At 52.9% G+C, this 25,201-nt stretch overlaps 6 protein-coding genes across 6 annotated transcripts; 2 read left to right on the top strand and 4 right to left on the bottom strand.

The window, feature by feature from the left end:
• Positions 1-1,636: 1,636 nt before the first annotated feature.
• Positions 1,637-2,105, bottom strand: V2A60_008367 (uncharacterized protein; the record flags this gene model as incomplete). Its single annotated transcript, XM_083259640.1, has 2 exons — positions 1,637-1,892; positions 2,098-2,105. The coding sequence occupies 2 exons, from the start codon at positions 2,103-2,105 to the stop codon at positions 1,637-1,639; spliced, it is 264 nt and encodes an 87-aa protein (XP_083115766.1).
• Positions 2,106-6,379: 4,274 nt separating this feature from the next.
• Positions 6,380-9,045, bottom strand: V2A60_008366 (uncharacterized protein; the record flags this gene model as incomplete). Its single annotated transcript, XM_083259639.1, has 3 exons — positions 6,380-7,115; positions 7,164-8,833; positions 8,887-9,045. The coding sequence occupies 3 exons, from the start codon at positions 9,043-9,045 to the stop codon at positions 6,380-6,382; spliced, it is 2,565 nt and encodes an 854-aa protein (XP_083115765.1).
• Positions 9,046-9,794: 749 nt separating this feature from the next.
• Positions 9,795-13,120, top strand: V2A60_008365 (Metalloenzyme, LuxS/M16 peptidase-like protein; the record flags this gene model as incomplete). The annotated part of the gene is made up of 3 exons (XM_083259638.1): positions 9,795-10,552; positions 10,604-12,821; positions 12,914-13,120. 3 exons carry the CDS (start codon positions 9,795-9,797, stop codon positions 13,118-13,120), a joined length of 3,183 nt encoding a protein of 1,060 aa, XP_083115764.1.
• A 335-nt stretch (positions 13,121-13,455) lies between these two features.
• Positions 13,456-15,002, bottom strand: V2A60_008364 (zinc metalloprotease; the record flags this gene model as incomplete). Its single annotated transcript, XM_083259637.1, has 2 exons — positions 13,456-14,811; positions 14,988-15,002. The coding sequence occupies 2 exons, from the start codon at positions 15,000-15,002 to the stop codon at positions 13,456-13,458; spliced, it is 1,371 nt and encodes a 456-aa protein (XP_083115763.1).
• Positions 15,003-16,403: 1,401 nt separating this feature from the next.
• Positions 16,404-18,263, bottom strand: V2A60_008363 (myosin-like coiled-coil protein-domain-containing protein; the record flags this gene model as incomplete). The annotated part of the gene is made up of 6 exons (XM_083259636.1): positions 16,404-16,661; positions 16,725-17,168; positions 17,219-17,471; positions 17,518-17,666; positions 17,720-17,991; positions 18,068-18,263. 6 exons carry the CDS (start codon positions 18,261-18,263, stop codon positions 16,404-16,406), a joined length of 1,572 nt encoding a protein of 523 aa, XP_083115762.1.
• A 1,039-nt stretch (positions 18,264-19,302) lies between these two features.
• On the top strand, positions 19,303-22,360 carry V2A60_008362 (pitrilysin family metalloprotease; the record flags this gene model as incomplete). The annotated part of the gene is made up of 2 exons (XM_083259635.1): positions 19,303-19,580; positions 19,633-22,360. 2 exons carry the CDS (start codon positions 19,303-19,305, stop codon positions 22,358-22,360), a joined length of 3,006 nt encoding a protein of 1,001 aa, XP_083115761.1.
• Positions 22,361-25,201: the final 2,841 nt, after the last annotated feature.

The following is a 25,201-nucleotide window of genomic DNA, read 5'->3' as shown; positions in this document are numbered from 1 at the left end:
AGCGCTACTTGCCGTCCAATGCACTTTTTCTTTTCATTATGATGATGATCTGAAACGGGCATCATTTTGTGGGAATTTAGGGTTAGAGAGAGAGAGAGAGAGCGCGAGAGAGAAAGATAAATTTGGATTTGCCGCTCAATGCCAACGTGACAATGCAACTTGGACGAGACAAGAAAGCTATGCGCATCCATGTTGCACATTCGCATACAAAGTCTCCCTCCTCTTTCCATCCCCCTTTTCTACAACCTGGCATGTCTCTCTCTCTCTCTCTCTCTCTCTCTTTCCAAATCTTGTCAGCAAGCACTGCCGAGTCTGACAGGTCACGACTCTATTGGAGAGAAGAGCGAAGAGCGCACCACCATCACCACCGCTGCCAACCCGTGCCCGAGGCTTGCATATAACCGTCTTGGTCGTGTCTACCCCCATGGCCGGCGGAGGAGGCTGAGGAGGAGGCTGAGGGAGGGGGAGGCTTGCAGGGGAAAAAAAAAACGGTCGCCCGCAGCAAGTGACAGCAGCAGCAGCAACAGCAGCCGCAGCCTTTTAATCTCGAAGCAAACAGGCTCTTTTCTTTTTTTTTTTTTCTTTTTTTTTACTGGTCCGTACATGTTCATCCCATTCATACCTTTTTTTTTTATTTTGCGCCAGCCAAGACTCCCCCGCGGAGGAGAGGAGGAGGAGGTGGTGGTGGGAGAAGCGGAAAGGGGGGGGGGGGGGGGGGGGGCTCTTGTCTACTTTTCAGACCCCATGAGAAAAATGAGGACTTGTCCCAGAACAAAGAGCCCCCGTCCCTCTTCCTGGTCACCAGGACATGCACGGCCTCGTTGGCATGGGCTGGCTGGCTGGCTGGAACCGGACAGGGCTTGGATGACGGCGCCCGTCTCTTGGTGGCGTTGGTTGTGTTCCGCCTCCGCCTCCTCCTCCGCCGCTCGCCGCTCGCCGCTGCCGCCGAGGATGCCGCGCTTTTCTACCAAAGAAGAAGAAGGAGAAGAAGGAGAAGAAGAAGAGGAAGAACAACAACAACAACAACAAAAAGAAAAAGGGAAGCCTCCACCAAAGCGGACCATTTAAAGAAACAGACTCGTCTTCTCCAGGTCCAATACGCTCAGTAGGCAGATGAGTACTTGCCTCTTTTATATACGTGTGTATATTGCTGTCGTTTTGTGCCCTACCGTCGGCTTACACGTCGTCTCTACTCTCCGCCAGTCATCTCTCTCTTCCTCTTGGAGACGGGATTCTCAGGTAGTTTTATTCCCGCCGGGACGGACACGGACGAGACGGACGAGACGGACGCGCTGGCGTCGCCAATCTTTTCTTTTCTTTTCTTTTCTTTTCTTTGCTTTCTCTTTTCTTTCTCTTTTTTTTTTGGCCTTGCTTTCTTTCATTCTTCTTCATTTTCTTCCCTCTCTTCTCTGCTCAACGCCTCCAGGGTCTGGTTGCATGGACATGACATCTCAAAGAAATGCCACTACTTACCGGGCAAACCGGGGCCAGCTGGCTCATTCGTCATTTCTGATATTTTGTCCCTCCTCGGTGTCATACTCGGGAGGACAGGGGAAGAAAAGAGACAGGCAGGCAGACAGGCAGACGGCGTAACCCTATCTGGAATACAGATTACATATCCATGCCCCTCTTCTATTTATCCATCCATCCATCCATCCATCCATCGAGGGCCACGGGTACGCCCGCTTCTAGCGCGCCCACGGCTGTCCTCATCCGTGACGTTTCGTGGCTGAGAACCCCTCTCCTCCTCCTCCTCCTCCTCCTCCTCCTCCTCCTCCTCCTCCTCCTCCTCCTCCTCCTCCTCCTCCTCCTCCTCCTCCTCCTCTTCCTCGAGGACTTGTTCCCGCGTGACGACGTTTTCTTTGTCTTGTTTGTTATTGTCTTGACGGAAGCTATTGAGAGGAAGCTTCAAAGGAAAGTGAAAGAGACACAAAAAAAAACGCTCGCTCCGTTGCGCATTTTAGCTTCCTTGGGGCAAGACCTCTGTTGCCAAAATCGTCAGCAAATCCCCCCTCCATATATCCCTAGTCTATCCCCATGCAGACCTTGGCACGTTGCGAAAAGGTAATCTTGCCGCCCAATCCTGTAGCTCATTACACAATCATGTCGGCTTCTGCCAGAAGAAAAGAAAAAAAAAAGAAAAAACTGCATACAAGGGAATCTGTCAATGCATGCAGGTATGCGCTGCAGCACCACCCATCGTCATCACCCATCACCCATAATCATCATCATCATCACCATCATCATCATCATCATCATCACCATCACCACCATCATATATCATAAAAAAAGTACTGTCCCTTACCCTTTCCCTCCCCCCTACCCTACCCCCTGCTGAACCGGCTGCTGGTCACCCCCGCCCACCTTTTGCTTCCGACGGACAAGTCGGGTCCTTTTTTTTTCTACTCTTCTTTTGGCAGTTGAAAAAGAAGAAGAGCATGGTTGTTCTGTTGAGCGAAGCGCGCGCCATATAGGGGCGTTGTCATCGTCTACTCCTCACCGAGAAATGCAGGCTGTGTCCACGCAAAATGCTCCTTTTTGCTCTCAGCCTCGGACAAGATACATCATTTTTTGTATTTTCGCAAAAAGAAAAAGAATACGACAGCACAATTGTTCAATGGTCACGTCGCCCTTCTTCCCCCTCTTCTTCCCCCCTCTGCGCCCGCCACTTGCAAAGGCTTTAGTAAAAGAGGGCTTGTTTTTCCAACTTACCTACGTGGCCCAGGCCATTGGGCACAAATGTGTCATGACGGACTGACTGACTGGATGCAAGCCTCGGGCTGCGTTTTTAATTCTCACGTCTGCCTTTTTTGCCCCGTGACATGACCATGGCTTGCTTTCCCTTCTCCAACCCCCCTTGCCATTGCTTCCTGCAGCTTTATTAGACCTTGCATAATGTCCTGCTCATACAGCGTACAGCGATGCAGGCGACAGAAAGAAGGAGTAAAAATTTGGGGGTGAATTTTCTTACAGCCTCCTCCCGGTACTCCGAGGCCAAAACGTTGCATTGTAGGACCGCTCGCTGTGTCTCTGGCACTCCAGCCCCAACACACACCTTTGTGCAGCCGCCAAAAACCCCTTTTGCAGCCCATCGTTGCCAAGCAGTACCAGTAGGATTGGGATGGATGAAGAGTATCATGCTCCGAATACCTTGTACGACTTTCCCCGCATTTTAGACCTGCATCTGTGTTGTTGTTACTGCTGCTACTGCTGTTGTTTTGCCGCAAGGGGGGACAGAGAGAGGGTTCTACTTACAAACCCTTTCCCTTTTTCGTTTGGTCCCCTCCTTGTTGCATTCAAGGCGAAGAATGCTACTGCAAATACAAGCGATTCGCGACACACACACACACACACACACACACACACACACACCCCTCGGCTTCTCCTCTTTCGCTCGGAAGCCGATGTAACTGTTCGATGACTGCCCGATGGGACGCGGGGGAGGGGGAATGGTTGGGTGGTGCGCTCCCGGCCAAGACAGCAGGGGGGGGACATGTATTAGTTAACTAGTACGGATACTGCGTACACGTCCCACGATCTCTATCCTATACGAACAAAGCAGGCAAGAAAGATAAAACTGACATCTACCGGGGTGACGTGACCGCGGCGCTCAACATGCACATTGAACTCGGGTTCCTACTCTGCAATGCTCTGTACTCAAGGTTTGATCAGGGTCACCTACGTAGACACGAAAAGAAAAAAAATATTTTTTCGGAATGACACGAGGCCGAAATTCAAGACCTTTGCTCCGTCCGTTGACCCCTCCCTCCCTCCCTCCTCCTCCTCCTCCTCCTCCTCCAGCCTTGCCGTAGCGCAAGACAGAATCTAGAAGGAAGAAGAAGAAGGGAGAAAGAGGCTAGAGAAGGACCGAGGTGAGACTAGTAAGCTGCATCAGAGGGCTGGGGAATCCTGGTCTTTTTTTTTTTTTAATCTATCGGCAGAGAGCCGCGGCTGGCGACAATCTGGCCCTGGGACTCGACAACAGACTTGGGCCCGTTTTGCTTGCGTATACAGTCAGTCGGTAACGACTGGCCAATAAAAAGAAGTCGAGATACCTAGAGAAAAAAAAAAAAAGAGGAATGGTTGGTTCAGTTGGATCTTCAAATTCACCTGATGACCGACAAGTGCGGTGCAACGTGACTAGTGAGTGAGTACGGAGTAGTTGGACGACGTCTAATGCTTTGTTCCGACTGCTACTCTTAGGCTCATCGTCACTCCAGGGTAGTAGCACTTGTCCTGAAAGACTTGGGAAACATTCTCCGGGGGGATGGCTAACATCGGCTGATGAAAACGGTCAAAAAAGGGGGGGCTGGCCTAATGGGGTGTATCAATTGAACTCAATTGAGACATGCTCAGGGTTGAAAAAAAAAAAGTTTCTTGGAAAAAGAAGGGTCAGGTTTAGCAACCGTTGTGTTTCATTGCCAAGTCTCATCAGACAGCTGAAAACTGAGTCGTTTTGCCGGAAGCTGCAACGTCGCCCGTCAGTTTTGTTCATTCAAAGAAAAAAAAAGAAAGAAAGAAAAAAAAATCAAATAAAAACATTGCGTGCTTCAAAGTCTCAGAGAACAAGCGAGACCAGTCCATCACGCCGACGACGCTCATGGCCAGGGGAGGGGGAAAGAGGGTTCAAAGACAACACGCCACAGGAGAAACAAATAACAATTTGAGAGACAGGGGGGAGAAAAGATTGGATGAATAAACAAATGACAAATGACAAAAACGAAAAACAGCTCATCAAGACCATTGCGTGATGCTTTTTTTTTACATCTTCCCTTGCACATTCTGCGGTGTGGCATTTTGTGACTTTGTCAAACAGGGTAGTTTTGCCTTGTTTGCATATGCAGTCTCTTAATCCGAGAGCCTCGACGGGAAAGCATTCCAAGTAGATTCCAGTTTGTACTTGGTTGTCATTTGAATCCATGTTTTTCAAGGATGACGGTGAAAAAAAAAAAAAAAGAAAAAAAAAAGAGAGAGAGCACACACATGCACAAGACCAGGACCGAAAAGTCGACAATTATAGGCCCATGTTATTGACCCCCCTCCCCTCCTCCCATGCTCCCCCTCTTCAAAGTTGGGCCAATTGGGGTGTAGATATTTCACCTTGTACAACACATGCATCAATATTGCTTGAAATTCCCTCAAGAAAAGAGGCAAGATACAAAAAAAAAGTAATAAAAAAAATAACAGAGGTGAAGAGAGGCTTTCAGACCCAAGGGTATCGAGCTAACATCCGGTTTGTTCTGCCAAGAGGGTAGCATCCAAGAGAAAATAAACATTGAAAGTGACGGTCTGGTTGTGGAAAGAAGATAAAAAAGAAAAAAGAGCAAAAAGAAGACAAAAAAATTTGCAGGAGGAAATTGGCATCGAAAAGGAATCCCCCTTCGCAGACTCGGATATCCGGAGCCTCGGGAGGGGGGAAATAATACAGAGTACCTCTGTATTATATTTGATCATCATTCATATCGACATCGGTATTATTATTTTCATTACTATTATCATCATCATCATTCGTTGTCATCATACGCTGCAAAAAAAAAAAGGAAAAGATTCAAAAACAAAATCCCACACGTCACAATTCACTTGCATACTCCCGAGCCATTTCTTTTAAAAAGAAAGAAAAAAAAAACCACAACAAAATAAACTGTCAAAGTTTTCTCTTCTTTCTTTTATTGAAACGTTCAAAAATGCTAAAGATATTGTTTTCCTTCTCTTCTCAGTCAATGCAGTCTTCTCAGCCTTCCGTCCCTCCCCCTTCCACCCCCGCCCATCTTCCTTCCCTTTTCTCTTCTCTCTCCTCGAAAGAGAAAACCGAAAACAGAGAGAGGAAAGAAATGGACCAAACTGTGTTACGTGAGCTGTCATTTTTTTGTCTCCCCTCCCGTCTTTTTTTTTTGCTGCAACAGGCAAGTAGAGAGAAGCACGCAAAGAAAGGGCGGCGTTGCGAGAGTGTATATGCGGCCAGCGAGTCAAGTGACCGACCGCCCGCGTTTCTCAGCCATGTGTAACCACCGCGACCCCCCCTCTTGACCGTTTCTCACTCGACTTTGAAGACTTTTTTTTTAAGAAAAAAAAAAAAAGCAAAGTAAAGAGGAAGATGGAAAAAAATCAAAAATCAAAGCCCCCTTCAAGTTGGTAGGTTTTGGGGAGCCGTGTTGTACATTATTAGGCGTGACATCTAGCTGCTACGCCAAACTAAGCTACCTCGACGACTTTGAAGAAGCTAATAAACACAAAGAATGTCATACATCTCTTCTTCTTCTTCATCATGAAATATGAATTCGAAAATCGCACCATCTTTGACCAAGCTGAGAGATGAAACGTTGAGCACCTGTCAACCACCTTGACAATATCGTCTATATTTGATTGATTGTTGGAAATTTCAAATCTCCGTAGAAAGCGGCTCTTTGGCACGAATCTCGCGAATCGCATCCCGCGTTCTGGCATTCTCCTCAAAGCTCGCCCTGATCAGATCCACCACCTCATCCACCGTAAAGTAGAGACTCAGCTCGCTGTCGCACCACAGGTACTTGACTTCGTTCAGGTTGCTCTGCAGCACCTCGCCCAGGTACTTGAGACGCAGCCAGTTGGGCGCGTACTGCGCCGTCGCCGGCACCTCGTCTTCCGTCCGCGCCGTGTCGCCGCCGAGCTTGCTGGGCAGGAACAGGTCGTCCAGCTCCGTCGCCGCCGATATGAGCTTGGCAATGCTGTACGCCTCGTCCTGCCCGATCGAGCTCATCTCCAAAACGTCGTTGATGAGGCGCGTCGCCATCGTGTCGGCCAGTGATCCGATGGCTTGCGACCAGACAGATCGTGCCAGGATCGTCTCCCACGTGCTGGCCATGGCCCGTATACGTGCTGTCCCGGCTTCCACGGCGGCCTCCATCTCGTCCTGCTGGAGCAGGCTCTGCGAATCGCCCAGCAGATCTTGTAGCACCGTCCGTTGAATCGTCATCTCGGCAGCATAACTGCGGTTCGCGAAGCCCTGCAACGTCTTGATGTCATTATCCAGGCGAAGCATGACTTTGGCCCGCGGAGTAACATCTTCGCGTTCCTTCCAGTTGGCGCTGAATTCTCCCAATTTTTCTGCCAGATACATGGCGTCATTATACAAATACCTGATGCCGTTAGCCCATAATCTCGCCCATGTAGACACAGAAACTCACATGTTGCCGCCCACCGCGAGAGAGTAGTAGTGGGGTGAAATGGCTCTGAACAATGCCAAAGCAAAGGTTGGCAAGCCAAATAGGCCAGGCGCCGTTCCGGCCACGAGGCTATAGTCTCCATTTTCCCTCGTCAAAGTCAGCCCGTCTTCCAGTATCGCCAAGATGAGTTCCAGCACAGGTCCTGGCATGGATGAGATGCTATATGTCTCTTTGAGAATGAGCTCTCGCGTCTCGTCAGCGTTTGGCCGCGCCCGCCCCCTTGGCATGGCTTTGGCAGACTGTGACTTCTCCTTGGTTTTTGGCTTCGGCTCGGGCTCAGCAACTGCGTCATCATCCCATCCCCAAGCATCAGCCCCATCGTCGTCCCCGGCTGTGTCGACCCCAGCAGTCTCCTGATTGTCATCTGTGTTCTCACCCCAACCACCCCAGGCATCGGCACCGTCATCTTCCATTGGCGTATCATCGGTTTCCTGTGCCGCCTCAGCTGCCGTCTCCTCTTCGTTCCAAGCATCACCCCAGTCGTCGTTCCAATCGGCCGTGTCCGCTGCGGCGCCAGCGCCGGTGGTAGCAAGCTCCTTGCCCTCTGCCACAGTGACCATGTGCTTTTCTATCTTTTCAACCTGCCTAGGATCACCGATGCCACCAGCGAGCCTGTTTCTTACACTGTCGAGCGCCGTGTCGCGACATTTCGCCAGCCAAGTCATGGGTGCCTTTTCCGCCCACGTGGAAATCCGCTCTAGCCCGGTATACCCGTGTTCGCTCAAAATTGTGCAGAACTTTTGTGTCCGTTGGATAACCTGCTGGAACTCGTCCATGTTCTGAAGTGAGGAGGGAACAACTGTGTCAAGCCAGTTGTCGATGAGTTTCGGTATTACGTCCGCAACCATTTGGGCTGAGAAGCTGGGTAATAAATCAGCCGGCAGCTTCCTTGCTACAAACAAAAAGATTGTCTCAAGATCTGCTAGCAAGTGATCGATGGAGTGGTCTGTTGCATCAGAGAGGAAAAGCTCGTCAGCATTGGCAGATATTCTCTTCAATGACGTGGCGCGGTAGTTCATGCGCGGAGAGACGATGGAGCTATCAAGGTTGTGCCAGAGCTGTTCCAAACGCTCGTCCACTTCCTTGTATGCCTTGAGCCCAATGACTGCATCTGCAATGGACATTTTGCCGTCTTCAGATGTGTCGCGAATCGTGATTTTACTCGCGTCCACGTCAATATTGACCATGGATTTCCATATTTGGTTAAAGACCTGATAGGCAGATGACTTGAGCTCAAAAGCGCGAACGTCCAGAAGCCGCATAGCACGGATTGACCGCGCTGCATTCACATTGTCCAAGGCAGCCCACGACTCTTCCAGAAATCGTAGAGAATCTAGTATGCGCCTCTCGCCAAGCGCCTGCTCGGCTTGACTCTGCAAGTCATTGACCCTCTTAATGCTGCGCAGGACCTCATGCAGCTGTTGACTGTACTGGACCTCGCGATTTATGAATCCAACCTTTTCTTCCGCTTCGAGGATCGCTTCGCCCGATACGTCTGGCGCTTCGGATTGGCGGGTGATTTCGTTTGCCATGGTTTTGGAGCGGATAATGTCTTCCTGCAGCGACTTCGCATTCTTGGCCCAGACACTGACGTCATCTTTTGTTTCTTCATTGATTTGATGTATCTCGGCCTAGTAACCAAATTAGCCTGTGCTGCGCTTCATGGTAAGCGGCGGCGACCAACCTCAAGCTCCACCGCTGCCTGGTTTAGGCTGTCAATGGCAGGTTGCAGGTCGGTGCCCGAGACGGGTGGTAGGGTGTCGGCGTCCTCGGGAAAGCGTCCATTGAGAGCAAATGCCATGATGGCGTCGCCAATCTTGACAGGCTCCATGGTGGCAGCCATGCTGTCGTGTCTGTTTGGCGGCAGATAGGGTGTTGAGCCGGCCAGGAGCTCCAAGACAGCTGCGACTGGTGCCTAGCCCGACAGTCACTGGAGCTCGTAATTTCTCTCGTATAGGTTATGAGTTTGTGTGCATGGCCAGAGCCTCGATTTATCGCTGTGGCGCGTCGCTGGGTTTGCTTGTCGGCGGTTGGCATGTGCGAAAGTGTTCATTTCAGGACAGCTTGTGAGGTCATTCAGCGGCCTGACAAGGCGCAGGCTGCTAAATTGCTAGTAGAGCCCAATTGCGTTTAGCGGCTTTTCTGGCCGGCCGCACAGCACCCCACCATGGCTGCGATATGGAAATCGATTCATGAAGATGCTGCGAAGTCTGGTTCTCGACGCGCACATCTCACGCGAAGCCGGAATACTTGCACAAACAGGCTCGCACGCTGTTAGACATACCTGAGTATCCAAAAACGGCAACGGTAAGTTGTTGTTGTCATGTGTGGTGCCACCCGTCGAGAGGTCCCGTTGATTGCTACCCCGCCATGAGCCAGGCTCGCTCTGCGCCTACATAGCTAACAATTGCCTCGACAGGATACTGAAGCGGGAACGAGGTCGATCGCCGATAGTCGCATGATACGCATATACTGAAAACAAAATACACTTCAAACCCCTGATCACAGTACGTTCTAGCTCGCTTGAGGTGTCTCGTTCACTGGACCCGGTGGACACGGTTAACACTGCGTGGGTAGACAACACCCTCTACCATGCCCTCTCAAGAGCGACAGTCTGGGTTCAAAAAGATCCAAAGTTTCAAGACTGACTATGCACCCTGTACCGTCACCCAATATGTCTCTGAACGTAGTGGCATGCAAGTCATTGTCGCCGACCGTCAAGGGCCAAAGGTCAATGGCTACTTTACCCTAGCGACTGAGATTCTTGACGACTCTGGCGCTCCCCATACTCTGGAACACCTCATCTTCCTTGGTTCCAAGAGCTACCCATACAAGGGTCTCCTGGATAAGCTGTCTTCCCGCGCATACTCTGGTACAAACGCCTGGACCGCCACTGACCACACTGCCTATACACTCGAGACCGCAGGCTGGGAAGGATTCTCACAGATCCTGCCCCTATATCTCGAGCATGTACTGCTTCCTACACTTACCGATGAAGGAGTTGTGACAGAGGTGTGGCATATCGATGGTGAGGGCAACGATGCTGGTGTCGTTTACTCAGAGATGCAGAGCGTCGAGAACAACGGGCCCGAGATTATGGACATCAAGGCTCGTCGTCTCCTGTACAACAAGAATATTGGCTTCCGATATGAGACTGGTGGCATGCCCGGCGCGTTGCGTGTGCTCACCGCTGATCGGATCCGCGAATTCCACAAGGAAATGTACCAGCCACGCAACCTCTGCGTCGTCATCATTGGTGAGACGGACCACAATGATCTCCTGCAAAAACTGGATGATTTTGAAGACAGCATTGCTTCTGACATTCCTTCTCTGAGCACTCCATTCAAGAGGCAAGTCGATAACTATGACTAATTCGCACTTCCTGTTCTAACACGTTACAGACCTTGGATGGACTCTGAGCAGCCACAAGCCTTGACCGAGACGATTGTGACCACCGCTGAATTTCCTGACGACGATGAATCCACCGGTGAAATTCTGGTTGGCTTCTTTGGCCCCAACTGCATCGACCTTGTAGCCACCTCCGCCCTCAATGTTGTTCTGACCTATCTCTGCGGTTCTTCTGTTTCAGTGCTCGAAAACATCATGGTAGAAAAGGAAGAGCTCGCCAGCTCCGTTTCCCACTGGTGGGACTCTCGTCCTAACTCTGTCATCTGGCTGCAGCCTACCGGTGTTGAGGCGGACAAGCTCGAGTCCGTTGAGAAGCGTCTGTTTGAGATTCTCAAAGATGTCGCCTCGAAGCCTTTGGATATGGATTACATGTCTGAGTGCATCAAGAGAGAGAAGCGACAAGTCAAGTATCACGCCGAAAACTCGGAATCATTCTTTTCCACCAACATTATCAACGACTACCTGTTTGGTAAGCGCGATGGCTCTACTCTCAAGTATCTTGAGAGCCTGCACGAGTACGAAACCCTCGAGAAGTGGACGGATCAGGAATGGCGCAACTTCATCGATAAATGGTTCCTTGACGCACATCACATCTCCATCCTCGGTAAGCCTTCCATTGAGCTCGCCGAAAAGGCCAAGAAGGCGGAGGAGGAGCGCGTTGCAAAGCGCAAGGCAGAGCTTGGCAAGGATGGACTGGAGAAGCTTGCCAAGAAGCTCAAAGATGCTCAGGAAAAGAATGACCAACCTATTCCGCCCGAGGTACTGGACCAATTTGAAGTGCCTGGTACCGAGTCTATCCACTTCATCGAGTCCGATACAGCTCGATATGGCAAGGCCAAGGCTATTGGCCTGGGCACTGGCGCGACGCAAGGCATCATCGACGCGGCTCCAGCCAGCAAGTTGCCACTGTTCATCCAGTTCGAGGACGTGCCGACAAACTTTGTCCACATTACTATCCACATAGGCACGTCTCAGGTACCAGTTGAACTGAAGCCCCTAATGCCCATCTTCTCGGACAACTTCTTCAACACCCACATTCTACGGGATGGCAAGCTCGTCAATTTTGAACAAGTCGTCATGGAGCTGGAGCGAGACAGTGTTGGATATGGCATCGGCTCTGCGCGCCTACTGGGCGACCCTGAAGGCGTTCTGATTCAGTTCCAGATCGAGCCCGACAAATACGCAGCGGCGGTGGAATGGATTCGAACCATGATGTTCGACTCCGTCTTTGACCCGCAGAGGCTCAAGGCCGCAGTCTCCAAGACGCTTGCCGACATCCCAGAGGCTAAGCGCAACGGCCAGGGCATGGCCGCGGAGATTGATGCCGCCATCCACCTGGACCACTCGAGTGTGACCGTCGCTAAGCGTGTCCTGGTGCGTGCGGTCTACTTGAGGCGCCTCAAGAAGCTCCTCAAGAGCGATCCCGACAAGGTCGTGTCATGGTTCAACAAGATTCGCTCCTCGCTCTTCACATTCGAGAATCTCCGATTCCTCGTCGCGGCGCGCATCGCCACGCTGCCCGAACCCGTTGCGACCTGGGACAAGCTCGCGACGGCTCTAAGCAGCGAACCCAAGGACATGATTCCCGTGCCGGCGCTGTCGGCGCTACTCAACGATGAGGGCCGAAATCCAGGCTCCGTGGGCGCCACCATTGTGCCCATGGCCTCCCTGGACGGCTCTTTCAGCGTCAGCACCGCCTCCGGCATGACCTCGTACGCCGACCCGCGCCTAGCCGCTGTCATGGTCGCCATCAGCTACCTCGAGCAGGTCGAGGGTCCTCTGTGGGTTGCTGTCCGCGGCGCGGGCTACGCTTACGGCACGCAGTTTACGCGGAGCATCGACGCCGGCGTGCTGTGCTATCACGTGTACCGCTCGCCCGACGCCGCCAAGGCCATCACCGCTTCCCGCGAGGCCATTAGTAAGATTGCCGATGGCGATGTGCCCATTGACAAACACCTGCTCGAGGGTAGCGTCTCCCAGATCGTCGTCACCTTTGCCGACGAGCAGTCCACGATGCCGAGCGCCGCGCAGCAAAATTACGTGCAGAGCGTCGTGCGGGGGCTTCCCAAGGACTGGAGCAAGGAGGTTCTACGCCGCGTACGTGCCGTTACCGAGGAGGAGATCAGAGCGGCCATGACGGACGTCATCCTGCCTTGCTTTGCCCCGGGCAAGAGCAACGTGACCATTACTTGCGCCAAAATCATGACTGAGGTATGTTTTTATTTCATTCCCGGAACGGCAAAAATTACAGAGAAGAAGAGGGCAAAAGGAGAAAGTTTCCCAGAACTAACGAGTAGCCGCAGAACATGGAAGCGTCCATCAAGGCCATGGGATATAAGGTGCAGACGCGCGAGCTCAGCGATTTCCACGACGATTATGGACTGGAGGCGCCCGAGGGTGATGACGAGGAGGACGATGAGGACGATGAAGATGAGGATGATGAGGATGATGAGGATGATGAAGACGACGAGGACGAAGACGACGAGGGTCAGTATTCTGACGAGGACTAAGGGTCACGATAAGCTTTGGCAACGTAAATGCCATCATCGCAATACAAGACGAGGCCATTTCGTACATTTAGGATACGAGCACAATATGATGAAGATAAAAATTAATTGAGACCAAGTGATGTACCTGTACGCACCTGTACGTACAATGCAATTGCATGTTGCAAGAGCCGGATTCTTCAACTTGCAGCTTTTGTGCATGCCTGAACAACGATTTCCCATGTCCAAAACCTTTTTGTCATTTTTTTTTACACCGATTCTACTCGCCTCCTCCAGGAAAATAAAATATCAAATACAACAAAACAGCTTTTTTTTCTTCGTTGCTGCTTTTGTACGCTCTAGAGTTCATCACGACCAGAGGCCTTGACGACCTCTTCCTTTTCCTCCTCGGCGACGACCTTGCGGTCGCTCTCCCAGCCGAGGGCCTTGAGGCGCTCTGACAGGTGGGGGTGGGAGTAGTGGTAGTTGGCGTACATCCAGTCGGCGTCCATGGTGCTGAGGTTCTGCTTGTGGAGCTTGATGAGGGCGGTGGACAGCTCCGACTTGAAGCCGAGGCCGAGGGCAAAGTCGTCGGCCTCAAACTCAAACTTGCGCGACAGAGTATTGAGGGCGAGTTGGAGGACGGTGTCCATGGGGGAGAGGGCGTCGGAGAAGAGGATGAAGCCGATGACGATGGGGTGGATGTTGTGGAAGCCGAAGGAGGCGTAGAGCGACTTGTTGTTGAGGAAGACGGAAAAGAGGCTGAAGACGTAGAGCAGGTTGACCTGGGAGATGCCAAAGAGCCGGGTGGTGTGGCCGAGCTTCCAGTGACCGAGCTCGTGGGCGAGAATGGCGAGGACCTCGTCCGTCTCGCTCTTCTCGAGCAGGGTGTCGTAGATGACAATGTGCTTCTTCCAGGGGAGGCCGTAGAAGAAGGCGTTGGAGTGGGCGCTGCGCTTGCTGCCGTCAATGACGTAGAGCTCCGAGAGGGGAAACTTGAACTTGTCGGCGAGGGCGTTGACCTTTGTCTTGAGGTCGCCGTCCTCGAGCGGGGTGAGCTTGTTGAAGAGGGGCTGGATGAAGATGGGATAGGCGGTGATGGCGAAGAGCTGGATGCCGGCGGCAAAGGCCCAGAGATAAAAGACGAAACCGGTGCCCGTCTTTTGGATAATCTTGAGGAAGCCGGCGAGAATGGGCGGGACGACGACGGTGAGGATGAGGTTGGTCTTGATCATGTCGGTGACGAAGAGGGCGGGGGTCTGCTTGTTGAAGCCAAACTTTTCCTCGAGGACAAAGGTGCTGTAGAGCTTGGCGGGGAGGCCGAGGACCTGCTGGACGAGGATGAAGGTGAGGACGAAGACGATGGAGTGGCTGATCTCGCCGGTGAAGCCGGCCGGGGCGAAGCGCAGCAGCCAGGCGCCCGTCAGGGACCACAGCTTGGGGAGGACATCAAAGTGGATAAAGGCAAAGTTTTGGATCTGGGACCAGAGGCCGCTGACGAGGCTGAACTGGGCCTTGGCGCGGCCGTAGGCCTGGGACTTGTCAAAGGTGTCCTGCGGGATCTCCTTGGCGAGGACGGCGGGCGGCTTGGGAGCCTGGAGGATGCGGTACTGGCGCAGGGTGAGGAACGACTCGAAGACGAACTGGCCGACGGAGAAACCGAGTATGAGCTTCTTCCAGGGGAAGAGCGGACGATCGAGGAATTGCGCGAGGCGCTTTTTTTTTGAGTGACGGGAGAGTTAGCTTTGGAGCTGCAAAACAGAGACTACTGATGATGGACGATGATGGGATCGGGCTGAGGTGCGCGCGCGCGGGCCGAGCCACCGACGCCAATTTGGCCAACGCGGCGCGTGTGTCGACAGAATGGGAGAGGGAGAAAGAAACGGCATACCTGAAGAAAGTCCATGGTGACGAGCGTGACTATAAAATCGTAGCCGACGTCTGGACCGGGGGGGTTGTTCTTTTGTGTGCAAAGGCGAGGATGTGGTGGAGGAGTGACGTTGAAACTGCGACTGGAGTCTCTCGTTGATAATGCTGCTGATAAGCGGTCCGGCGCGGCACGCGGGCAGGCCAGGGTGTCCACTTGTCGCGTTCCTGAGAGCCTTCCCCCACACGATGACGATGCGCCGGCCACGCCACCAACAAGCCTTCATCAGAGGCATGTCATGTGCCTGCCAAATGATCTTGGGCGATACGGCGAACCATTGTCACGACATGCGGGACCAGTGACCTTTCGGGAGAGCCCGCCCCTATCCATCTTTTTGGTCTTGCAGCGCGTCATACTCGGAATGGCACTACTACCCAACTTTAAAAAGGACGACAGACTATATATCTCGCCAAAGTAATCCCAGAGTACGCCGCCACCAGAGAGAGAGAGAGAGAGAGAGAGAGAGAGAGGAAAAAGGGGTCTCCTTGATCATCAGATTCACGCCAGGCGATGACGTCCATTGTGGGCACGCCGCATCTTCAACGACAACTTTATGACGGTGTTGGCGAGTGGAAAAAGAGATGGGAGCATACCAGCCAACCAAGCTGCTGCGGGCAAGGTAAGATGCCAATGAATGCACTTGCAGAATTCATCTTGAAGGACCCAACACAAGCTTATATCCCGTAGCACGCGTTACTGGGGCTGGAATCGCTGCCTTGCAGCTTAGTCGAACGATCAATTAGGACTGTAGCCGCATCTCATTCAAGGAGTCTCCTCCTCCTTCCCTAACCTACACTCCGAACTGACTGCACAATATCCGATGCAAAACCAAGACTTCCCCATCTGCTACCTCCTGATTCTACAAAAACAAGGTGCAGATTATGCAAGCCATCAGCGCTATCAAAGAAAGGGTGGCCTGCTCGTGGCCGGCGCCAGGAACGACTCGCCCGCCCGCCTCGGCACGCGTTCACAATCAGGCGGAGAGATTCATTTCTTCTTGTCGAGGCCTCAAAAAGACCCTTCGGGGCTACAACAAGCCGTTCATACGCCAAGAAGACGAGACATGGCCACTTCGCCAAGTGCTACACGACCCCCCGCTTGGGTGAGCCGCTATTGCTGTATACCGTGTCAAGCGCTGTGACTAAAGAAACTTGTCGACCGCTGTAGGTGACGAATTGTCACTCCTCTCTCATCCTGATATAAATAAAATAGGAACAAGTGTATTGTAACAAGAAGAGGATAAAAGCAAGGTGAGCAAATACCCTAAGCCCCGGCAACTCCAGAAATGCAGCATACATCAATATACAGAGCTCCATCCAATCCAGCCATCCCATACTGCTACGCTTACGCACGTAGAATATATTCGACAATGGGCAAATCTCAAGATCTGCGGCGCCCATCCGGGTGATATGACGTCGCGAGCTGATTCCAAAACGCCTCGCGCTCGGCCGCGGTGAGCTGCGCTCGGTCACGGCCCGAAAACGCTCTATCGAGTGTCAGGTCGAGAAAGTCGCCAAGCATGGGATTCGCCTGTAGAAACAATGTCGAAGACAGCAGCGACTCCCGCACCGCGTCGCAGTCGTTCCAGTCAATGTCAATCGGTGCCTGCAGCGCATCGAACCCGCGCATCACGGTCTCCTAGTGTCCGTTGATGGCAGCACTGCCGGGCGGTATGGGTGGGCGCTCCGGTCCATATGGAACTCTATTCGCCGTAGGCGGGGGCTGCGGCGGTTGTGCTTGTGCTTGTGATGGTGTCTCCTCCTCCGTGTCATCCGGGTCGCTACCCTCGCCTTCTTCGTCGACCTCTTCCGAGTAGTCACTCTCCTCTTCGTCCTCGACGGGATCCTCGTCATTCTTGTAGCTTTCCAGCGTGGACGCCATCGCCGACGGGACTTTGCGGCCCTGTTGCTGCATCTGTTGGATGATGCTCATGAGCTTCTCCGTCTTTCTCTCGGCAACGTCCATCTTGTTTTTCCAGTCTTGTCGCTCCTCCGCCATGCGGATAATGTTGGCTGCTGTAGCTTCTTTTTGCCGCCTCAGTGCCTCGTTGTCCTTTTCTAAGCGTTTGCACTTTTTGGACTGGTCTTGCATCTCCTTACGTTGCTGCGCGACAATGTCGTCTCGCTGGTCCAGCGCCTCCTTGACCTACAGACCTAGTTAGGGCGAGATGCGCAAGTCAGATTCGCCGTACTTACATTGCAGGCCTCGCCAAGTCTATCGATGTACAAGTTAAGTTCTTCGCGGAGCTGCGTCTCACTTTTTGACAGCGTCTGCACTTGTGTTTGCAGTTGTCGCATTTTGGCCAACTCGGCCTCGGCGGCCTTCTTCTCTCGATCGAAGCGCGAGAGGTGATATTGTAGTTCAATTTCCTTGGTGCGCATCTGAGAGTGGAAATGCAGCTCTCGGAGCTCGTATTGCTCGATGAAGGATTTGAAGCGCACTCGGAAGCTAGAGGTGTCAGCGGGACTCTGGTTGCATTCGGACCGAGACATACAGCTCCTCCATTTCCATATCCACAACTTGCTTGCGCGGGGTATCTTTATCTTCTTGATAGCCTTCGAGTTTGGAGAGAAGGTTGGCGTATTTCTCGTCCCATGACAGCGCATTACGCTTCTGAATGGCCTGTAGTTCCTTGTTCTCGTTCTGCAAAGGGTCAGCGCTGCGCAGTGTTATGCGACTCCTGCACTTGTGCATACCTTCATCTTGTTGTTGTCTCTCTGGAGTTCACGACACAACTTTTCCAGCTTCTCTTTCAGTCCCACCGTCTTACTCAGCTCGGTGCGATTCATGTCTCGCTCTTTTTGTAAGATGTCACCACGCTTCTTGTTTTTTTGGTTTTCTTTGTCCATACGCCTCATATCGGCAAGGAGTTCGCTTGACCGCTTCGTGAGAAAGTCAATCTTGTGTGAGTCGTCCATTTTGGATATTTGCTGCACGAGGTCACGGGTGGCGCGCTTGACCTCTCGTTCTAGAATCACAGGTATCAGCAGGAGCGTCAGAACCAAAGACTGCGAGCACATATGCGCCTGGGAGTCGTGTCCTACCGATTTCCAGCTCTTGGTCCTTTTCTCCAGCCGCATCCTGCTCTAGCTGTGAAATGCGGGCCGCGAGAAGTTTTCTTGAGGCTTCGTTGGCATCGACGCCCTTTTTTGCTTTCCCTTTTCTCCCCGTTGGTGGCGGAAAGTGACCGTCGCCATCGTGGCCGTTCGAAATGGCCGGCTCAGCGTGTGTCGCTGGCATGATCGGCTTGGCGTGCGGTTCGTCGTTTCTTGTCGCAACACAGGCTGGTTGTCGGCGTGATGGGCATTGGATGATCTCGAGAGTAGCTGGTACGGGATAGCTTGGGTCGCAGTCGCCGTCAAGAGCCCGAAATCGGGCTGCTGATGGCGAGGTCGTCGAGCTGCGAGGCGGAGGTTCTCCTCGTCCGACGCAAGCGGACCGAGTCGAGCGGAGCAGCAGAGGCCGTGCAGCTGCAGGCGAGTCAAGGTCAGTCGGCTCTAAGTGATATATTCGAGACGCAGGGATCTAGTAAAGATGTTTGCTGCAGGCTACCGCCGAAGACTCGTTGGCTGGGCAGACAATGGGTGTGGACGGCGTAGTTTTCCACTCTGTGATGCACAGCTTTGGCTAGTGCCTCAAGTGGACTTGCCAGTAAGAGAGCCGGTGCCAGCGGTTGGGTGGTGCATTGATGTGCCACTCAAACGGGACCCCGACCCGCTGCTATAAGTCATCAGTTGTCCTGTCACTTTTGTAACTCCCGATCCTCATTAGACAACTCTATACATGCATCTCACTCATTCATTAGTTAATGCATACATGTTTTCCTTATCGAGCAGTCTTCATTGAATAATTCATTGCGTTGGCTAGACTTTTTGAAACTACTAAACTTGCTAGGCCAAGCTGTCAAGCCGTTGGCTACTAGGCTAGCTAACAACGATCAGTGAGGGTAATAAAATATGCAAGATGCAAGAAGTCCAATTTTTCCTCCTCGAACAGAATGATCAAAAAGAATTCTTTTGCAAGGAAATCTTTCCGGAATTGTTAATATGAAACATCATATATCATTCTTTGATCACTGTTCACACCCCTTTCAGATCTTGCCAATGCTCTATTCACTCCCCTTAAAGCGGCGATGAATTGCTGACTAACGGCAAAATGACGTCCCCGGCCCATACCTTCAAATTTCAAGTACCAGACGCCGTCAATCTTCAACCGCTCATTTGCTCTATCTGTCTTCGTTTGATTTCCGTTTAGCAGCGCTGCACTGATTTGATTCACCATGTTGCGCAACGCGGCCCGCAAGGCCGTGACAGAATTGTCACAGTACCCCAAGCCTGGCTCCAAACTCCACGGATTCACGCTCGTCCGGTCCAAACATGTCCCGGAGCTCGAGCTCACGGCGCTACACCTTCAGCACGACAAGACGGGCGCCGACTATCTTCATATTGCGCGCGAAGATAGCAATAATGTTTTCTCCATTGGATTCAAAACGAACCCCCCAAATGACACGGGAATTCCCCACATCCTGGAGCACACGACGCTCTGTGGTAGCGAAAAGTGAGTGCGCAAACGGAGAAGCAGGCGTCGCATAGTGCTGACAGACAGATAGGTATCCCATTCGCGACCCCTTCTTCAAGATGCTTCCACGAACCTTATCGAATTTCATGAATGCATTTACGGCATCAGACCACACATTTTACCCTTTCGCCACAACCAACGCCCAGGACTTTAAGAACCTGATGTCCGTCTACCTCGACTCGACGCTGCATCCTCTACTAAAAGAATCCGACTTTACGCAAGAAGGCTGGCGCATCGGACCAGAGAACCCGCTGGCCACGGATGAGGAGAGCAAGAAGCTCGTTTTCAAAGGTGTCGTCTACAATGAGATGAAGGGTCAAATGTCCGACGCCGGTTACCTGTACTATATTCGATTCCAGGACCACATCTTCCCCGACATCAACAACTCTGGCGGCGACCCGCAAAAGATAACTGACTTGACGTATCAGCAGCTGAAGGATTTCCACGCTGAGCACTACCACCCCAGCAATGCAAAGCTGTTTACATATGGCGATATGCCGCTGGCTGATCACTTGCAAGACATCGACGCGCGTTTGCAAGCGTTCGAAAAAATTCAAGCCGACAAACAGATTCACGAACCGATTGTGCTCTCTGGACCCAAGGATATTACATTAGCAGGCCCATTTGACCCTCTAGTTGATCCGGATCGTCAATACAAGACCTCGGTCTCCTGGGTCATGGGAGATACCACTGATGTGCTGGAATCGTTTTCGCTTGCTCTTCTGTCGAGCCTATTGATGGATGGTTACGGCTCACCACTGTACCGTGGCCTTGTCGAGACTGGCATGGGCGCCGACTGGAGTCCCAACTCTGGCTATGACAGTTCTGCCAGGCGAGGCATCTTCTCCATCGGTCTCACTGGCGTGCAAGAAGCGGACGTACCCAAGCTCAAAGACAAGGTCCAAGAGATTCTACGCCATGTCCGCGATAACGGATTCGATCAGGGCAAGATTGACGGCTCTCTACACCAGCTGGAGCTGTCTTTGAAGCACAAGACATCGAACTTTGGCTTCTCCATGCTCAATAGGTTAAAGCCCAAGTGGTTCAACGGTGTCGATCCATTCGACTCCTTGGCCTGGAACGACACAATTACCGGCTTCCAAACGAAACTGGCGGAAGGCGGCTACCTAGAGGGACTCATTGAAAAGTATCTTCTTAATGAAAACACGCTCACATTTACCATGACGCCCTCGGCTACCTTTGGAGAGGAACTAGCGAACGAGGAAAAAGAGCGTTTGGCAGGCAAGATAGCTGACGCGGTCAAAAAAGCCGGTGGTGAGGAACAAGCACGCACAGCCTTTGAGGAGCAGGAGCAGAATCTACTGGTGGAGCAGAACAAGACAACCACGGAAGACCTCGGCTGCCTGCCTACTGTATACGTCAAAGATATCCCCCGAAGCATCGACCGCATCACAGTGCGCGATGAGATGAATGAGGGTGTTTCTATCCAGTGGCGCGAGGCCCCCACCAACGGCTTAACCTACTTCCGTGCCATTAACACAATCGAAGGTCTGTCAGATGACCTGCGCCAGCTCATTCCACTCTTCACCGATAGCATCATGCGCCTGGGAACCAAGGACAAGACCATGGAACAGCTGGAGGATCTCATCAAGCTCAAGACTGGTGGCATCTCTGTCGGATACCACTCGACGCCGTCACCGACCAACTTTGAGGAAGCGCACGAGGGCATCATCTTTACCGGCATGGCGCTGGACCGCAACGTTCCCGTCATGTTTGAGCTGCTGCGCACGCTGGTCCTGGACACCAACTTTGACAGCCCCGAGGCGGCGCTGCGCATCCGCCAGCTGCTGCAGGCGTCCGCCGACGGTGTTGTCAACGACATCGCCTCGTCGGGCCACCGCTTCGCCATGAACCACGCCGAGTCTGGCCTAACGCGAGCTGCCTGGCTCCGCCAGCAGGTCGCGGGCCTCTCGCAGGTGAAACTTATCACCTCGCTGGCAGGTCGGCCAGAGTCGGACCAGCTGCAAGACGTGATTGCCAAGCTGAAGCAGATTCAGCAGCTCGCACTCTCCTCGGGCAGGCTCCGCGCCGCCGTGACCTGCGGCACCGAGAGCGTCGCCGGCAACCTCACGTCCTTGCAGACGTTTACTCGGGGCCTGCAGCCCCCGCTGCCACAAACGGCCGGCGGCGTACTGACCCTCCCCAAGACGAAGAAGACCTTCTTCCCGCTCCCGTACCAGGTCTACTACGGCGGCCTGTCCGTGCGGACCGCATCGTACACGCACCCAGACGGCGCGCCGCTCCAGATCCTGTCGCAGATGCTCACGCACAAGCACCTGCATCACGAGATCCGCGAAAAGGGTGGCGCGTACGGCGGCGGCGCGTACGCCAAGGCGCTTGACGGGCTGTTCGGATTCTACTCGTACCGCGACCCGAACCCGCAGAATACGATGCGCATCATGCGTGACGCCGGGCGGTGGGCGGCGGACAAGGCGTGGAGCGACCGCGACCTCGAGGAGGCCAAGATTTCCGTATTCCAGTCGGTCGACGCGCCCAAGGCGGTCAACGAAGAGGGCATGGGCCGATTCCTGTCTGGCGTCACCGAGGACATGCGCCAGGCGAAGCGCGCGCAGCTACTCGACGTTACACGCGAACAGGTGCGGGCGGTCGCGGACCGGTATCTCGCGCGCGCAGTCGAGCGGGGCGACGAGCGCGTGTCGTTTCTAGGCGAGAAGAAGGCCTGGGTCGACGACAGCTGGGCGGTGGAGGAGATGAACGTGCCGGGCGGTGCAGAGTGACTTTTCTCTCATTGCAGGTCTGACAGTGTACGATAGGAATGGCAAGAGAGATGGGACAAATCAGGCCGCCGTGTATCAGCAGACGCTCGGGAAAGTCGAGGCAGCCCAGACTGCGCGGAAAGATGTACGAACATGACCAAAAAAGAAAAGAAGAAGAAGAAGAAGCCACGTGTGTACATTATAGAGGTAATATTCTGGCATAGACTTTTGGAGAAATTCACGACTCTTCTCACCATGTCGACGAGTACTCGACAGAATGCTACTGTACAAGTGATGGATGTGTGTTTGTGCATGTGTGTTTGAGAGAAAGACAGGGGGAGAGAGAGAGAGAGAGAGCAAGGGTAATGTGACGCGTTCAGATACGATACGCCTTTCTGTCGATGGGGAGCAAAGCAAACAAGACAATCTTGTTTCTTGTCTCCCGTCATCCATGGCAGTGAGGCCACAGAGCAACGCAAGAGCAAAAGACGAGTTTTCCTGCCTGACCTTCTTCTTTCTTTTTTTCTTCTTTTCCCCAGGGATGAACGGTCTTTTGGTTGCTTACTATGGTAACTGTTTCTTCTTTTATTTTCTTTTTTTTTCCGAACTCATTTCTCTCCTATCCTTTACCACAAGGCTCTCTTTCATCTTTCTCTCTCCGCCTTTACCCACTCTCCTTCTTGGTTCACCAACTTTCACTCTGAACCTCGTTCTTGGTGGCGGGCTGAGTTGACCTCTCGTTGGGTCAGCAAGCAGCCCCAAGACGGGTTTGGCGAGAAGTGGGCACCTGGAAGGGGGGAGGGGGGCATAGAGACTGGAGACCTGCTTGGCTCGTAAGGGCTGGCGGGACGGGGGAGGCCTCCTTCTTTTTTTCGGAGGAGGCGGAGGAGGAGGACATGAGAGAGCCGAGAGGGAATAAGGGGGAGAGACGGAGGGGAGGGAAGGGAAGGGGAGTGAGGAAGGATGGTCACTGGAGGTGCTGGGAGCCGAAAGTCTCGCCGGAGGAGAGAGGAAAGAGAGAGAGTGGGAAGCAGGCAGGGAAAAATCGCTCGTTCTCTCAGAGCCGGGGTCGCTGAGCCTTTGGATTACCGGACTAAAGAACAGAGTACATGCATTGCATACATGGCATGGGAGGTTGCCCGGTGAGAGTATGAGGAGGAGGAGCAGGAGGAGGCAGCGGGAAAAGAAGAAGAAGAAGAAAACAGGAAAAGAAGAGGGCCGTGTGGCGTTGTAAGCGAGAGCTCTTCGAGAATCAAATGAGGCCGAGAGGAGGGAACCGAAGCCGAGAGGAGGAAAAGGAGGCAGGGCGACGACGGGCCATGGAAACGAGCTCGCGGATGGATGACGAATACGTTTGGAGGCGGTCCGAGGCTGTGTTTGGAAAGGGATGGAGGAGGTAACTAGAGTGAGGGAGGAGGCTGTGTGGATGGATAGTGACAGTTGAGATACTTGGCCTCGACGTTGTGAAATGCATGATTGTGGCAAGTACATTTTGTTAGTTGGGCTTGTAATATGAGACTTTTTTCTGTCCGTTTTTCGTTTTTCTTAATCTTGTTTTTTCCATTCTCGTCCTCGGTTTACACCATTGGCTGCCAGGAGCTCGAGCTTGTTGTCAGTATGAGGTATTAGTTGATATGGTTCGTGTCACAGCCTGCTCTATACTACCAACTTGGCCAAAACTGGCCGATCGCAAAAACACATGGCAGCAACGCTTGGGGCCCCTCAAAGAGGACAGCAACAAAAAAAAGAAGGGTCCCAGGCTGGAATGAGACCACATGGGCGTTTTGGGCCCTTTTTTTTTTCTTCTTTGGCCTGCAGTGAGCAAATCGGCCCAGGCATGCCAGACCAGACGTGCGTGATTTCTTTCTCGGCGCCGGTTGGTCCGGTTGCAAACCAAACCAAACACTGACACCCTCCCCCCCCCCCCTTCCCGGGAATGAAGAACGACAAGCTGTCGCGTGAGAGAGGAGGGAGTGCAAAGCAAAACGAGGTCCAAGCTTTCTTTCTCTGGCAGACTCGATCGGACCAGGATGCCGGACAGCGTCTGTGCGTTTTATGCCGGGGGCGATGTGCCGTTTTTGTTTGTTTCGATGGAAAGAGGGAGAGAGAAGGGGGGAGGGCGGGGCCTGTTTGTTCGGATACAGGGTGCCGATGGACGAAAGGCTATTTTTGGAGGCATGGCAGCAGGTTATGTTGGCATGTCGCAATGTCGCAGGCAAAGCTGTCAAGTCTCTGCGATGGCCGAGGTGTTTCTTCGAGGTGAGGCGACATGGCGTGCTCGGCTCCCTCTAGGCCGGCGCATTTGTAGGCAACTGTAATTGTCAGAGACGGGGACGGAGGGGGTTTAGAACCACGGACCAGCGTTTGGTTGTCAGGTGTGTGTGTGTGTGTAGTCAACATGGTGAGAATGAGGCCACGCGAAAAGAGTACGATTGAGGCTATTCAACCAGACTTGAGTGAGGATGAACCTGCGGCTACGGCTACGGAGGAGCATCGTTGAACTTCGTCATGGCTCTCTTCCTGCGTGGCGTTTCTCGATATAGGTAAGCTTATTGTAGAAGTGCATACTCGACAAGCCACGCGACCGGGGGGAGGGGGGGAAGAAGAGTGCGAGAAGAGCGCGAGTTGAGTGCGAGACCCGGTGCCAAAAAAAAAAACAATCCATGACAGTTTTTGTTTAGACGTGCCGCCATTGGTTTTCCGTCGGTCAGGGAAGATAACTTGGGGTTGCATCGAGCCACGATTCAGTCGGGGGAGGGGGGGCGCAGATCGCCAAGCGTCTTCGGCTGGACGGCATCGGGACGTGGTGGCGCTTGGCTGGGTCTTGGGCCGCCGGTGGGAGGGGGGAGGGGTGAGGGGCCA

Source organism: Cordyceps javanica, chromosome 5 (assembly GCF_051103115.1).
Source record: "Cordyceps javanica chromosome 5, complete sequence".
Lineage (NCBI taxonomy): Eukaryota > Fungi > Ascomycota > Sordariomycetes > Hypocreales > Cordycipitaceae > Cordyceps > Cordyceps javanica.
Note: the sequence above shows the minus strand (reverse complement) of the source record. Positions and strands in the feature narration are given on the sequence as shown.